The 16456-nt window shown below is 44.5% G+C and overlaps 2 protein-coding genes across 3 annotated transcripts in view; one reads left to right on the top strand and one right to left on the bottom strand.

The window, feature by feature from the left end:
• Positions 1-1128: 1128 nt before the first annotated feature.
• Positions 1129-8313, top strand: LOC135557794 (tRNA (adenine(58)-N(1))-methyltransferase non-catalytic subunit TRM6-like). Of its 2 annotated transcripts, none has more exons than XM_064991406.1 (7): positions 1129-1378; positions 1571-1654; positions 5345-5511; positions 5625-6146; positions 7134-7263; positions 7630-7703; positions 7796-8313. In XM_064991406.1, exons 2-4 carry the CDS (start codon positions 1630-1632, stop codon positions 5658-5660), a joined length of 228 nt encoding a protein of 75 aa, XP_064847478.1. In that variant the 5' UTR covers positions 1129-1378; positions 1571-1629; the 3' UTR covers positions 5661-6146; positions 7134-7263; positions 7630-7703; positions 7796-8313. The 2 variants fall into 2 exon arrangements, with proteins under 2 accessions (XP_064847478.1, XP_064847477.1); XM_064991405.1 differs by having other exon boundaries at positions 5625-6162.
• LOC135557793 (trichohyalin-like) overlaps positions 8304-16456 on the bottom strand; it is an 8758-nt gene continuing 605 nt past the window's right edge. The window contains exons 3-7 of the mRNA XM_064991404.1: positions 16279-16372; positions 13288-15163; positions 12998-13124; positions 11936-12043; positions 8304-8773 (exon numbers count right to left, since the gene is read on the bottom strand). Coding sequence (XP_064847476.1) covers positions 8690-8773; positions 11936-12043; positions 12998-13124; positions 13288-15163; positions 16279-16372 — 2289 coding nt within the window. The 3' untranslated portion in view covers positions 8304-8689. The remainder of the gene's footprint in view (positions 8774-11935; positions 12044-12997; positions 13125-13287; positions 15164-16278; positions 16373-16456) is intronic.

Below are 16456 nucleotides of genomic sequence, written 5' to 3'. Positions count from 1 at the left end.
TGCCCTCCTACGGCCTCCTCCATGTCTCCTGATGTACTGGCCTATCTCCTGGTAGCGCCTCCATGCTCTGGACACTACGCTGACAGACACAGCAAACCTTCTTGCCACATCTTGCATTGATGTGCCATCCTGGATGAGCTGCACTACCTGAGCCACTTGTGTGGGTTGTAGACTCCGTCTCATGCTACCACTAGAGTGAAAGCACCGCCAGCATTCAAAAGTGACCAAAACATCAGCCAGGAAGCATAGGAACTGAGAAGTGGTCTGTGGTCACCACCTGCAGAACCACTCCTTTAGTGGGGGTGTCTTGCTAAATGCCTATAATTTCCACCTGTTGTCTATTCCTTTTGCACAACAGCATGTGAAATGTATTGTCAATCAGTGTTGCTTCCTAAGTGGACAGTTTGATTTCACAGAAGTGTGATTGACTTGGAGTTACATTGTGTTGTTTAAGTGTTCCCTTTATTTTTTTGAGCAGTGTATATTTCAGAGAGTTCTGGTGGTGGGTTCTCGTGTTGAAGAACACATCTGTTTTCAGAGAAAACACTGGAATTTCTGCTGACTGAGATGCACTGAAATAAACTTGAGAAACATGTCTTGGTCAGTTGTTTTCTCTGCAGTGGTGATTCCCTGGGAGCAATTCATGACATGTCCATGTAACGGATGTGAAACGGCTAGCTTAGTTAGCGGTGCGCGCTAAATAGCGTTTCAATCAGTGACGTCACTTGCTCTGAGTCCTTGAAGTAGTAGTTCCCCTTGCTCTGCAAGGGTCGTGGTTTTTGTGGAGCGATGGGTAATGATGCTTCGTGGGTGACTGTTGTTGATGTGTGCAGTGTCCCTGGTTCGCGCCCGGGTATGAGCGAGGGGATGGTCTAAAGTTCTACTGTTACATCCACATAGAATAGTCTTTCCAGCCTTTAGATCAGTTCTAACCCCATGAGAGATTTTCCCTCTGTGCTCTCAGACTTACCTATCAGAACCTAGAAAATCCTAGCACTTCTCTACCATTTACCATACGCTTTACGAACAGCAAATAAGCCAATCAGAGACGAGTACGGTGAGCGATTGATTTTTCTGCTATTGTCTAATCGTCCTGAATGCTAAGGAAACGAAAATTAGCACGTGGGTTAGATAATTCAATGGGCGACCTCCAAAAAACAATTTATTTCAGTACTTTACTGTTATCTTTGGTGATTAAAAACTCATATTATTGGGTAAAAATTAGAATGTACTATTCAGCTTGCTATGAAGCAGGAAGACAAGCTTTCTAATAACGGACAAGGAAGATGACTCCCAGCACAGAGTGAATGAGGGTGACTCCGTTGTACTGAAACGGGGAGACATCCAACGTTCCAAAGCTGCGGATTCAAAAGAAAAAGTTAGTCGTTACACAACTGTGCTCATGCACAATCACATTATCTATTGGTGTGCATTAGCTAACAATGCTTGACAGTCACGTCAAATATTTGCCTGTACTACCAACATGCAAGCTTTGCCTTGTTGATTAGTATTGCACTCTTGCCATTATTGCTTTGTGGGTTCTGAATGTCTTGTGTTCTATTCCCTCCAGGTATGAGAACAGTGTGATGGTCCTAAGGCCCTCTTGTTGTGTCCTGGCTATGATGTAGCATGGCAGAGAACCAGGGAAGATATGGTGAGTTAGATCACCAGAGGGAGTCACTCGTAGGGCCTGATGGTTTTTCTGGCTAGGTCACACGGTCAGGAAAACCTCTGCCCAAATTATGTTGTTATTGAGATTGTCTTGTGCTGGGGGCCAACATGGAGAGGATGGGAGGTAACTGGACTGTTTGGTTCCCTGTCTGTGTTGACCATGCTCTGACTGCTGTAGTCTGAGTCACCTTTCACAATTTCCCCACCGTGGAGGAAAACACAGTTCTCATGGACCGCAAGCCAAAAAGCCTCCATTTACATGTTGATTATGAGTGAATCTCACACTACTTTTGTGTTATAATTGGATTGTAAGGCTCGTATGAATGTCTTGCTTAAAGGTGCTACACAGGATTTCTTAGATCCATAATATATCTGCAGTAATAGTGGAATGATAATGCTTCACAATATTACTGACCCGCCAATGTTGTGATTGGCTGTGATATTCGCCTATCGATTTCTCCCACCGGAGCACCATCTGTTGTCAACATGGGAAAGCTGTTCTGACTTTGACTGTTATCAAGTGGAAAAAGTGGCCAGTGTAGAAATCCAGATTGCATAAAATTCTACACTGCTCGCTCAATTTCAATTCATGTGATATGACAAGAACTGAATAGTGTAGGGCAGGGATCTTTGATCAGGGTGGGGGCCACAAATCACATTGCGACCAAAACATCTTAGTGGTCCCCCTATTCACAGAGGAGATGTATATTATATATTTTTACGTTTTAGAGTACATTTTGTGCAAATCTACACATTTTATCATGGGGTGTAGAGCAAATGTTGCCTTTTGTTGCAATGCTACATATTTTGTCAAAATCAATGGAAGGTCCCCGGCTGGTAGTTCGGCATTGATAACATGCCTATATAGCAGGCCGCTAAACTTGTTTTGCTGACATGGGCATAACAATAGTGAAACTGCTGATGCACAACCACATTTGCATCTTGTGTAGTGTACTTTTTTTGAGGGGGGTTGATCCAAGGGCCTTCAAAAGAGGGGCCGCCCGTCCCTTGTGTGGGGAATCATTGTAAAAGTATTTTTACAGCCGTTTTAAGCTGGTGGACCAAAACCGAAAGTAAAAGGCTCGAGTGAGTCTCTGCCATGTTACGGGGAAATGAGATGCGAAGGGAGAGATGTGGTTTAAATGCACCCTAGTGCGGTTGCAATTCACCTAGCTTCCACATAGGGCAGAAATTCTACAGTGCCTTGCGAAAGTATTCGGCCCCCTTGAACTTTGCGACCTTTGCAACATTTCAGGCTTCAAACATAAAGATATAAAACTGTATTTTTTTGTGAGGAATCAACAACAAGTGGGACACAATCATGAAGTGGAACGACATTTATTGGATATTTCAAAAAATTTTAACAAATCAAAAACTGAAATATTGGGCGTGCAAAATTATTCAGCCCCTTTACTTTCAGTGCAGCAAACTCTCTCCAGAAGTTCAGTGAGGATCTCTGAATGATCCAATGTTGACCTAAATGACTAATGATGATAAATACAATCCACATGTGTGTAATCAAGTCTCCGTATAAATGCACCTGTACTGTGATAGTCTCAGAGGTCCGTTAAAAGCGCAGAGAGCATCATGAAGAACAAGGAACACACCAGGCAGGTCCGAGATACTGTTGTGAAGAAGTTTAAAGCCGGATTTGGATACAAAAAGATTTCCCAAGCTTTAAACATCCCAAGGAGCACTGTGCAAGCGATAATATTGAAATGGAAGGAGTATCAGACCACTGCAAATCTACCAAGACCTGGCCGTCCCTCTAAACTTTCAGCTCATACAAGGAGAAGACTGATCAGAGATGCAGCCAAGAGGCCCATGATCACTCTGGATGAACTGCAGAGATCTACAGCTGAGGTGGGAGACTCTGTCCATAGGACAACAATCAGTCGTATATTACACAAATCTGGCCTTTATGGAAGAGTGGCAAGAAAGCCATTTCTTAAAGATATCCATAAAAAGTGTCGTTTAAAGTTTGCCACAAGCCACCTGGGAGACACACCAAACATGTGGAAGAAGGTGCTCTGGTCAGATGAAACCAAAATTGAACTTTTTGGCAACAATGCAAAACGTTATGTTTGGCGTAAAAGCAACACAGCTCATCACCCTGAACACACACCATCCCCACTGTCAAACATGGTGGTGGTAGCATCATGGTTTGGGCCTGCTTTTCTTCAGCAGGGACAGGGAAGATGGTTAAAATTGATGGGAAGATGGATGGAGCCAAATACAGGACCATTCTGGAAGAAAACCTGATGGAGTCTGCAAAAGACCTGAGACTGGGACGGAGATTTGTCTTCCAACAAGACAATGATCCAAAACATAAAGCAAAATCTACAATGGAATGGTTCAAAAATAAACATATCCAGGTGTTAGAATGGCCAAGTCAAAGTCCAGACCTGAATCCAATTGAGAATCTGTGGAAAGAACTGAAAACTGCTGTTCACAAATGCTCTCCATCCAACCTCACTGAGCTCGAGCTGTTTTGCAAGGAGGAATGGGAAAAAATTTCAGTCTCTCGATGTGCAAAACTGATAGAGACATACCCCAAGCAACTTACAGCTGTAATCGCAGCAAAAGGTGGCGCTACAAAGTATTAACTCAAGGGGGCTGAATAATTTTGCACGCCCAATTTTTCAGTTTTTGATTTGTTAAAAAAGTTTGAAATATCCAATAAATGTCGTTCCACTTCATGATTGTGTCCCACTTGTTGTTGATTCTTCACAAAAAAATACAGTTTTATATCTTTGTTTGAAGCCTGAAATGTGGCAAAAGGTCGCAAAGTTCAAGGGGGCCGAATACTTTCGCAAGGCACTGTATGTGTAGCACCATTTAATATAATGTTTGTCATCTTTGCCAATCAACTGCGTTATAATAAAAAATCACTTCAACTTGAAACAGTACAATGACACTTTTCCAACAAGTTTCTGCCCTGCTAGAGCTGCCCCAGTCAACTGTAAGTGCTGTTATTGTGAAGTAGAATCGTCAAGGAGCAACAACGGCTCAGCCGCAAAGTGGTAGGCCACACAAGCTCACAGAACGGGACGGCCGAGTGCTGTAGTACGTAAAAATTGTCTGTCCTCACTTGCAACGCTCACTACTGAGTTCCAAACTGCCTCTGGAAGCAACGTCAGCACAATAACTGATCGTCGGGAGCTTCATGAAATGTGTTTCCACGGCCGAGCAGCCGCACAAAAGCCTAAGATCACCATGTGCAATGTCAAGCGTCAGCTGGGGTGGTGTAAAGCCCACCATTGGACTCTTGAGCAGTGGAAACGTGTTCTCTGGAGTGAGAAATCACGCTTCACCATCTGGCAGTCCGACGGACGAATCTGGGTTTGGCAGATGCCAGGAGAATGCTACCTGCATGAATGCATAGTGCCATCTGTAAAGTTTGGTGAAGGAGGAATAATGGTCTGGGGCTGTTTTTCATGGTTCGTACTAGGCCAGTGAAGAGAAATCTTAACACCACAGCATACAATGACATTCTAGATGATTCTGTGCTTTGGAATGAGATGTTTGACAAGCAGGTGTCCACATACACTACATAACCACAAGTATGTCAACATTTTATGTAAATTCTATCGGAACGTACTGTAATGTTGCGTTCATCTGGAGACACCCAAACAGACTCCTCCATCTTGTGTCTCTATCCTCTCTTCTCCAGGCTATGGGTCAGTGATGCAGATGTACCCAGGAGGAGGCCCTGCGAAGGCGGGGGCAGAGAGCTTTGGCTTCCCCTCCCACTTCCACGATATGCTCCATGAGCTTCCCATCTGTCATGTCAACGCACTGCTGGCAGGGACACTGGACACGGAGGCTAAAGACATAGACGTGGGTGTGGGGAATATAATCCTTTGACAGACCAACAATGCTATACTGTCTCATTGAATCAATGCTATACTGTCTCATCTATTGAATTGATTGATGTATTGTCACAACTCTAGATGCTGGACAGGCCAATGGAGACAAGTCCAACCTGACCCAGAGAAAGCAGAAGGCAATGGGGGCAGCCCAGACACAGAGGACCAGAGCATGGAGACTAGTACCAGTACATACCCTGCCGGGGACAAGGAGAGAGAGGAGAGGGAGAAACGGAGAGAGATCAACACATAGTGAAGCAGCAAGGTAGCCTAGTGGTTAGAGCGTTGGACTAGTAAGTGAAAGGTTGCAAGTTCAAATCCCCAAGCTGACAAGGTACAAATCTGTCATTCTGCCCCAGAACAGGCAGTTAACCCACTGTTCCTAGGCTGTCATTGAAAATAAGAATTTGTTTTTAACTGACTTGCCTAGTAAAATTAAGGTATATATATAAAAAAAAGTTGTCTCTGTTATTTGTCACACTTCCTGGTGCTTGTGTGCTCCAAAGATTTCAACGGTGTGCAATTGAAGAGCAACTGTGTGTTGCGTTTCAGGCCCAGGAGAAGAGGGAGAAGAGGAAGAAACTGCTGCTGCAGGCGTGCCGGAGGGTAAGAACGCAGACGGGTGAGCGCTCTCACCTCCCCACATAAGGTCTCTGTTATAATGCCACTAAGATACAGAGTGAACTCCAAAGCATGAACGTGCTGTCAGTAGACATGTATAAGCAGTAATAAACAGTATAACAGCTGCTTGGCACTAAGATTACATACCCCTGACACACCAGGTTTGCTCTGTCGGTGTCGTCTTGCACTGTCTGAAATCAGTCAAACATGGCAATGTTAACATCTGCATGTCAACACAAGTAACAAAACAGGAGTGCTTAGCAGTAATCTTGATCCGAAGTGAGATAGGTGTGAAATGTCTAGTTGGGGCTACAGCAGATGTCATCTGATCCTGTGTTTATTGATAGGTTTGTCGAGGGTTGGGGAAACTCGTGTTTCCATGTAGTCTACAACCCTAGTATGTCTCTACACATGAGTTCCAATACTTTCAACAGGCATTCTTCCATCCTCCCTCCTTTGAAGTACTCACTAATCTCATCGAATTCTTTTCCTCAGGTTGGTGATAGCCAGTCGGTTCCACCCCTGTCCAGTTCTACTGTCTAGTTCTACTGTCTAGTTCTACTGTCCAGTTCTACAGTATAATATCTCTGGTTCTTCTCCTCAGGTTGGTGATAGCCAGTCGGTTCCACCCCTGTCCAGTTCTACTGTCTAGTTCTACTGTCCAGTTCTACAGTATAATATCTCTGGTTCTTTTCCTCAGGTTGGTGATAGCCAGTCGGTTCCACCCCTGTCCAGTTCTACTGTCTAGTTCTACTGTCCAGTTCTACAGTATAATATCTCTGGTTCTTTTCCTCAGGTTGGTGATAGCCAGTCGGTTCCACCCCTGTCCAGTTCTACTGTCTAGTTCTACTGTCCAGTTCTACAGTATAATATCTCTGGTTCTTTTCCTCAGGTTGGTGATAGCCAGTCGGTTCTACTGTCTAGTTCTACTTTCTAGTTCTACAGTATAATATCTCTGGTTCTTCTCCTCAGGTTGGTGATAGCCAGTCGGGTTCCACCCCTGTCCAGTTCTACTGTCTAGTTCTACTGTCCAGTTCTACTGGGCCTCATCAAGTTCCTCGCCCCCTCCAGAACCTTTGCAGTGTACTTTCAATATAAAGAGGTATGTATCTGAGTGTTCTCTAGTATGCTTCCTAGTGTGCTCTAGTGTGTGTGTGTTGTGTATTTAATAAGCATATTACTGTTATTATTCTTTCTAGTAGACCCTATAGTGTACTGCCATGTTCACCGCGGTCGTGTTCACCCCGGTCGTGTTCACCCCGGTCGTGTTCACCCCGGTCGTGTTCACCCCGGTCGTGTTCACCCCGGTCGTGTTCACCCCGGTCGTGTTCACCCCGGTCGTGTTCACCCCGGTCGTGTTCACCGCGGTCGTGTTCACCGCGGTCGTGTTCACCCCGGTCGTGTTCACCCCGGTCGTGTTGTTATTAAACTCTTGTCATTTCCATCTCTGTCTGTCTCTCTCCCACAGCCTCTGATTGATTGCTATACAAAGCTCAGGGAACAAGGCGGAGCGGTCAGCCTGCCTGGATCAGACATTACCAGGTACAGTTTGATGAGGCTTATACAACTGTCTCTGTGGAAGCGTCCATGTGTGTAATATCAGCACAACCTCTGACCTCACTGTCTCTGTGTAGGTGTTGCCTAACAGGACGCACCCTGTGCTCTTGATGAGTAGGGGCGGTGCTTACCTCCTCTCCGGGATGACCGTTGCTACAGATACGACTAAAGACAGGCTCAACTACAGCAGAAGAGCCGGCCACAAAGAGACGAACTCAGAGACCACAGAGGGATGACACTATTGAGGGAGGCCCAGAGTTTGTCTAATTTAAATCATTGATGACTTGATTTACATGTACTTGTGGCGGTGGGGATAGAATCACTGAAGTGTCTCTCCCTCCTGCTACCAGTTCTAAACTATCATGGTTGTTATTCAGCCCTGGAGCTGCTCTCCAAAGCTCTAAGCTCCCAAATGTAGCATTTTGTTTGTATTTTATACTCTTTTAGCAGAAAGTGCCATTTTGCTATCACAGCCTCCTTACTGTGCTGCATTAGTGGGAGTTTCAATAAATACAGTACGGTTAAAATACTATTACTTTTGATAACCAACTGTGTTGCTGAGGTATTAAAATCCTGAGATGCATGTTAAATTTGGTCCCAGAATAATTAATTTTATTAAATGCAGACTGAACAAACAACCATTCAAACGTTTGAACAAAACTGTCATGCGTACTTTAAATATATAGTTATCCGGACAAATTAGCAAAGCATCTACTTTATCTTTATACTATTATACTTATATATTAACTAAACAGTCTCTTTTGAGAACATCAACATTTCACAGGTACAAAGGTTAACACAGCAGAATTTGCAGCAAGGCTCTTGGATGTTAGTGTTTTTTTTTGTCCGGAACGTTGACGGGTCAGGCGATCGCTCTCTCTCTCGCTCTCGCTCTCGCTCTCTCGTTACTATCTCAGTGTGCTAACCTTGTGTATCTTAGCATCCTTGTCTGCATGCCTCTGCCTGTCTATCTATTCACTCCTGTCCTCCTGCATCTTCTCAGATATCTTCTGTAACTCCATGTCCATAGCTGCTATGTTCTCCAGCTCCTTCTCCTGAAAACACAACACACACACACACAGAGCGTTAATTACTGCTAAATACACTGAACAAAAATATAAACGCAACATGTGAAGTGTTGGTCCCATGTTTCATGAGTTGAAATAAAAGATCCCTGAAATGTTCCATACACACAAAAAGCGAAGTTCTCAAATTTCCTGCACAAATGTGTTTTCATCCCTGTCAGTGAGCATTTCTCCTTTGCCAAGATAATCCATCCACCTGACAGGTGTGGCATATCAAGGAGCTGATTAAACAGCATGATCACTACACAGGTGCACCTTATGCTGGGGACAATAAAAGGATGCTCTAAAATGTACAGTTTTGTCACACAACACACTGCCACATATGTCTCAAGTTTTGAGGGAGCATGCAATTGGCATGCTGACTGCAGGAATGTCCACCAGAGCTGTTGCCAGAGAATTCAATGTTAATTTCTCTACCATAAGCCGTTTGAGAGAATTCGGCAGCAGGTCCAACCGGCCTCACAACCATAACCACCTCCAAGGATCTCCACATCCGGCTTCTTCACCTGTGGGATTGTGTGAGACCAGCTACCTGGACAGCTGATGAAACTGGGTTTGCACAACCAAAGAATTTCTGCACAAACTGTCAGAAATGGTCTCAGGGAAGCTCATCTGTGTGCTTGTTGTCCTCACCAGGGTCTTGACCTGACTGCAGTACGGCGTCGTAACCCACTAGTGGACAAATGCTGACCTTTGATGGCCACTGGTACGCTGGAGAAGTGTGCTCTTCACGGATGAATCCCGGTTTCAACTTTACCGGGCAGATGGCAAACAGCGGGTATGACCTCGTGTGGGAAATGTTTTCTGATGTCAATGTTGTGAACAGAGTACCCCGTGGTGGTGGGGTTATGGTATGGGCAGGCAGGCATAGAACTACGGACATGAACGTAGAGATACCTTGACGAGATCCTGAGGTCCATTGTTGTGAACAGAGTACCCCATGGTGGTGGTGGGGTTATGGTATGGGCAGACAGGCATAAAACTACGGACATGAACGTAGAGATACTTTGACGAGATCCTGAGGTCCACTGTTGTGCCATTCATCTGCTGCCATCACCTCATGTTTCAGCATGATAATGCACAGCCCCATGTCACAAGGATCTGTACACAATTCCTGGAAGCTGAAAATGTCCCAGTTCTTCCATGGCCTGCACACTCACCAGACATGTCACCCATGGAGCATGTTCGGGATGCTCTGGATCAACCTGTTCCAGTTCCCGCCAATATCCAGCAAACTTCGCACAGCCATTGAAGAGGAGTGGGACAACATTCCACGCACCACAATCAACAGTCTGATCATCTCTATGCGAAGGAGATGTGTCGAGCTGCATGAGGCAAATGGTGGTCACACCAGATACTGACTGGTTTTCTGATCCAGGCCTATCTTTTTTTAAGGTCTCTGACCAACAGATGCATATCTGTATTCCCAGTCATCTAAATCCATAGATTAGGGACACATTTATTTCAATTGACTGATTCCGTTATATGAATTGTAACTAACTAAAGTCTTTGAAATTGTTAGATTTTTATTTTTGTTCAGTGTAGCTTAATGTTGGCCTCCTTATAGGCATTTATTCCATAAAAGTGCAAGCCTTTCAATTAAACCCCTTGCTTCTGGAATCTGACTCTCCCCTTAATTAGCCACTGCTTTCCCTGGATCTTAATACAGTCAATAGTGTAGATATTCCCACTACCGGAGTCCCATTGTAGAGGATGCTGCTGCAGTGTAGTCTGAAGACTGTCAGGATGAAAAATAATACCCTAGAGTCATCCATTCTCCCCCCTCCCCATTGTATTTCCTCGCTCCAAAGCAGGTGGTGTGATAGAGAGTTTACTCCCGGGCCGACCACTATCAGCTCTAATAGGGGTGGGTTGTGAGGGGATGCAATAACTTAGGTTTTGGTGCAATCACTGCTGCAGCCATGAAAACCATGCGAGGGAGAGAGGAAAAATAACAGCCTTTTTCTCTGCAGCTAGATGCACATTTTCTAAACGTGTGGTTTTATTACTTTCAGATGAATCCCACAGCGCAGAGGACACCATTTCCTTCAGGGACACACATCTCTTGTTTAGCCTACTATCATCACAGTGAAGACTGTCAGTGCCAAAGAACAATGTTGCAGAATAATATATTCATTACATTATTAATTTACTTAGTGAGCCACCACCACTATCTAGGAAGACATGCCTGGAGTCAAAGGGCTTTTCTCTGTAGGCATTTGTACCTGCGCTCATTCACACACAGGCTGTTTCCATTCCAGAATATCAAGGCTAATTTTGAGTTGTGAAGCCTTAACCTGAGCCAGGTCTCCTAGAGATAAACATATGGCTTCTGCATGGTTATGTAAGCAGGGTAGAGTCTCTTCCCACAGCAGACTACAGAGTGGTTAGAGTCTCTTCCCACAGCAGACTACAGAGAGGTTAGAGTCTCTTCCCACAGCAGACTACAGAGAGGTTAGAGTCTCTTCCCATAGCAGACTACAGAGAGGTTAGAGTCTCTTCCCACAGCAGACTACAGAGAGGTTAGAGTCTCTTCCCACAGCAGACTACAGAGAGGTTAGAGTCTCTTCCCACAGCAGACTACAGAGAGGTTAGAGTCTCTTCCCATAGCAGACTACAGAGAGGTTAGAGTCTCTTCCCACAGCAGACTACAGAGAGGTTAGAGTCTCTTCCCATAGCAGACTACAGAGAGGTTAGAGTCTCTTCCCACAGCAGACTACAGAGAGGTTAGTCTCTTCCCACAGCAGACTACAGAGAGGTTAGAGTCTCTTCCAATAGCAGACTACAGAGAGGGTAGAGTCTCTTCCCACAGCAGACTGCAGAGAGGTTAGAGTCTCTTCCCACAGCAGACTACAGAGAAGGTAGAGTCTCTTCCCATAGCAGACTACAGAGAGGGCAACATCCAATATTGGACTGGTTCATAATTTTCATAGCGTGAAAAAGGTTTTCTTACTTCAATATAAAGCAGGATTGTGGTGTCTAAGAGCATGAAACATCCAAAACCTTCTGATATGTCATCTTTCAAGATATATTTTCTGAGAAGTTGAAGAGGAGGCTTATGAAAAGGTAATTCACCATTGAATTGTTCTGTGTCATGTTTCATAAAGGTTATTTGTGATGTTCAAATGTTACCTCCTCTGGGGTTAGAGATACGCTCCTCTTCTTTTCCTCGTCTGCCAGCTCTGATTGGCTGGCCAGCTGGTGATTCTTATAGGACAGCAACTTCGCCAGTTCCTCCATCTTAGCCAATAAAATCACATCACACTTTAGTGTATTAAAACATTTCTGTACAATTAAAAATCTAATTGGGAACAATTGATAAGCATAATGATAGATTAATATAGATCCCACTTTAAATGACGTGCAGCTTATAAAGGCTTCATAGAGCCTTCATGAACACTACATACATGTGCCACAAATCACTCATCTATAACTATGTCATGCTCTATAAAGGGTTCATAAATGTGGCATAACTGTGACATAACCACCGATGTCAAATATGACATAAACCTGTGCTTTACAAAGGGTGCCATAAGCATTGCTTAATAAAGGCTTTATAAATCATATTAAATTGAGGCTTCACAAAGCATTTATAACCATCTCGCTAGAGTATTGCAATGCCAGGATAGTGGGTTCGATTCCCAGGACCACCCATACATAAAAATGTATGCACGTATGACTAAGTCGCTTTGGATAAAAGCTTAAATGTTCTATTACTCTAAAACAATTGTAGGATGGCCCAACCTATTCCCCTAATGAAGGTTTATGTGTTGGTCCACTAGACCTCCGTGGACAGAGAGTCTTGGAAGGAGATTAGGTGTAACGTGACTAACATGACTTCATCAAGCACAACATGTCACCCTTTATAAAGCAAATGTTAATATCACATTTGACATAGTGGGTTATGTCACATTTGACATTGGTGATTATGTTACACAGTTATGCCACATGTGTTAACCCTTTATAAAGCATGACATACAGTTATAGATGCTGTGTGACACTTATGTAGCGCTTATAAAGGCATTGTGAAGGCTTTATGGAGCCTTGTATGGACTGAACATCATTTAAAGTGGAACCTTAATATACAAATTAAAGAATAATAAAAGTGATTAAAAAAAATAATTAAAATAGCTCAAACTATACAAACTAATACAGCAGTAGTCCAGTCTAAAAATGTAGGTTGTACATAGAAACCTTATGCAATGGTGTGTGTGGGTCTATGCTTCTCTTCCACCAGGCGGGGTGGTAGTATCCTCTGTAAGCCCAGGGAGAACGTTTCTCATACACCTCGCCCAGGAGACGACTCTTCTCTGCCAGGTACCTGTCACACAAACACCAGCTCAACCTACATACTCTGTGTTTCCCGGACACAGATTAAGCCTCGTCCTTGGTCTCAAAAGCATCTGTCTAAAATGTCCTTTGGTAAAAATTATTATGGTTGAAGATTTATAGCCTGGAAAAAATATGAATATGTAGATACACACCTCAGAGCCTCCTGCCTATCCCTCTGTCTCTCGTCCTCCTCGGCATCTCCATGCCTCTTCTCCTCCTCGTGTTCGTCCGAATCGCTCCTTCGCTCCTCGTCTTCCTCCTCTGAGGAATCCCCATTGCGTTTGTGATGCTTCTTGTGGTGGTACCGATGGGTGGGTTTCCAGATCCTCTTTTCTCTCTCATCCTCATCTCTCATCATATCCTCATCTCTCTTCTCCTTTCCATCACCCAGACTCCAGGACTCTTGGCTGCGTTCTTCATCTGGCTCCTCTCTCCCTTCTTCTGAAAGCTCCTCATCACGTTTGTGGTGTTTTTTGTGGTGGTATCTGTGTGTGGGCTTCCAGATTCTCTTCTCTCTATCCTCTTCCTCCTCTTCCTCTGACTCTTCTGATCTCTTCTCCTCTGATTCCTCGTCCGATGAGTCAGCACCTCGTTTGTGGTGTTTCTTGTGGTGATATCTGTGTGTGGGTTTCCAAATTCTCTTATCTTTCTCCTCCTCTTCCTCTGAAGGATCTTCACTGCGTTTGTGGTGCTTCTTGTGGTGGTACCGATGGGTGGGTTTCCAGATCCTCTTCTTTCTTTCCTCATCATCCTCCTCTCTCTTTTCTTTCTCATCGCCCAGACTCCAGGACTCTTGACTGCGCTCTTCGTCTTCTTCATCTCGTTTGTGGTGTTTCTTTGGTGTGTACCGATAGGTAGGCCTATATCTCTTCTCCTTCTCATCGCCCAGGCTCCAGGATTCCTGACTACGTTCCTCTTCTGGCTCTTCTCTCTCTTCCTCTAAACCCTCTTCATCTCGTTTGGGGTGTTTTTGGGGGGTGTAGCGATAGGTAGGCCTATATCTCTTCTCCTTCTCATTGCCCAGGCTCCAGGATTCCTGACTACGTTCCTCTTCTGGCTCTTCTCTCTCTTCCTCTAAACCCTCTTCGTCTCGTTTGTGGTGTTTCTTTGGGGTGTACCGATAGGTAGGCCTATATCTCTTCTCCTTCTCATCGCCCAGGCTCCAGGATTCCTGACTACGTTCCTCTTCTGGCTCTTCTCTCTCTTCCTCTAAACCCTCTTCGTCTCGTTTGTGGTGTTTCTTTGGGGTGTACCGATAGGTAGGCCTATATCTCTTCTCCTTCTCATCGCCCAGGCTCCAGGATTCCTGACTACGTTCCTCTTCTGGCTCTTCTCTCTCTTCCTCTAAACCGTCTTCGTCTCGTTTGTGGTGTTTCTTTGGGGTGTACCGATAGGTAGGCCTATATCTCTTCTCCTTCTCATCGCCCAGGCTCCAGGATTCCTGACTACGTTCCTCTTCTGGCTCTTCTCTCTCTTCCTCTAAACCCTCTTCGTCTCGTTTGTGGTGTTTCTTTGGGGTGTACCGATAGGTAGGCCTATATCTCTTCTCCTTCTCATCGCCCAGGCTCCAGGATTCCTGACTACGTTCCTCTTCTGGCTCTTCTCTCTCTTCCTCTAAACCCTCTTCGTCTCGTTTGTGGTGTTTCTTTGGGGTGTACCGATAGGTAGGCCTATATCTCTTCTCCTTCTCATTGCCCAGGCTCCAGGATTCCTGACTACGTTCTTCTTCTGGCTCTTCTCTCACATCTTCAGAAACCTCCTCATCACGTTTGTGATTGGGTTTCTTATGATGATACCTGTGCGTTGGTTTCCAAATCCTTTTCTCCTTCTCGTAGTTGAGGTCCCATGACTCCTGGCTGCGATCTTCATCCTCCGGTGTCTCCCTCTTCTCCTCCACAGACTTCAGGAGGGCCTCGATGTCTTTCACGTCGGCCCCTGGTGCCTCAGGATCAGGTTGATGTGCTTTGCCCTCTTCATTAGTCAGCACCTCATCACTTTTCTTCTCCACAGGAACAGCATGTTGGGCACCTGTAGAGGGGGTGGACAATATTCACAGTGTTTACTACTTTATCCTTGTCTCATGTTGTTCAACTCAAGCCCAACTCTGCAAGTTCCCCCTCAATTCAAACATTACAGAGACAGAAGAGCTACTCGGAGGCAATGGCACTTTCTTCCAGCACTGCACTGACACCTGATTCAACTAATCAGCTACTCATAGACCCTTGATTAGTTCACTTTGGTGACCATTGTAAAATGGCTCTCAACAATATATGGGGAAAGCATTATCTGTCTCCCATCGTAGCATATTTAAATTCAGCTAAGTAGAATTTCCATCAATAAAGAAGCAAATGCTAATTTAGGTATCTCTACTCATCTCCTCAGTTGGTTGCCAGGTTGTAGCTCTATAGCTCTGGTCTCTGTGTTAGCCGAAGCCCCACTAGGTCCTATGACCTACAGCAATAACCCTGTGTAATGTTACTGTCAAGCAAAAGGGTCCACTCCCGTCAAAATATGTCCACACAGGAATACAGCATTAAGCAGACCGATAAGCAGATCACCTGCCTTCCAGCCTTTAGGACAATGACTCCCATTGTTAGGGCGGAGACAAGACCATCTCCTCATTATATACAGTACTGGTATCTCTGGTTGTACTCATTCTTTCACCATCTCTTCCTCCAGTCAACATGGGGCTGCATCTCAATAGTCTAAAGTGGCTTTATCTGCTCGTCTCCTTTCCTTCATTTCCATTGACATTACAGAGAAAGACAGGCAAAAGTGGTGTATTGGTAGCATCATGGCAGACCAACATTTTACATTTTATTCATTTAGCAGATGCTCTTATGCAAGCAACTTACAATTAGTACATTCATCTTAAAATAGCTAGTTGGGACAACCACATTTTTCCTCGAAAAAATAGCTATCAGCAAAGTCAGTGCTGGTGGAGGGCTGGGGGATGGGTGAGTCAAGTGCACGTGTTAGTTTATGAAAGGCAAGTGCAAGGTTCATTAACTCCAGTCTTGTAAACAAACACTGACATCATATTGCTTTCACCGTTTATGAAATGATATAATGCTATATTTTCAAAATCCTTTCTATCTGCTGCCTTTGAAATACAAACAATTAGTCATGTGAAAACGACTTGCCTGCTTTGAGAATATCTTTACATTCCTGATCCAGAGGATGAGAGTCAGGTTTGGTCAACGCCTTGGACAGGACCTCAACCAAGCACCGTGTTACCTGGAAAACAGTAACAAGCAACCTGTCACGACTCTCTCGTTAAAGCATACAGTGCAATTTCCCTCATATAATAATGCTATTTAT

Source organism: Oncorhynchus masou, chromosome 16 (genome assembly GCF_036934945.1).
Source record: "Oncorhynchus masou masou isolate Uvic2021 chromosome 16, UVic_Omas_1.1, whole genome shotgun sequence".
Taxonomy (NCBI): Eukaryota; Metazoa; Chordata; class Actinopteri; order Salmoniformes; family Salmonidae; genus Oncorhynchus; species Oncorhynchus masou.
Note: the sequence above shows the minus strand (reverse complement) of the source record. Positions and strands in the feature narration are given on the sequence as shown.

Bases quoted from the DNA above. Each gene is read 5' to 3' on its own strand.
- LOC135557794 (XM_064991406.1), top strand. From the start codon at position 1,630: ATGGCAGAGAACCAGGGAAGATATG. The intron at 1,655-5,344 runs GTGAGTTAGATC...TCTCTTCTCCAG, and splicing joins AGAGAACCAGGGAAGATATG to GCTATGGGTCAGTGATGCAG. The intron at 5,512-5,624 runs GTGGGTGTGGGG...TCACAACTCTAG, and splicing joins CGGAGGCTAAAGACATAGAC to ATGCTGGACAGGCCAATGGA.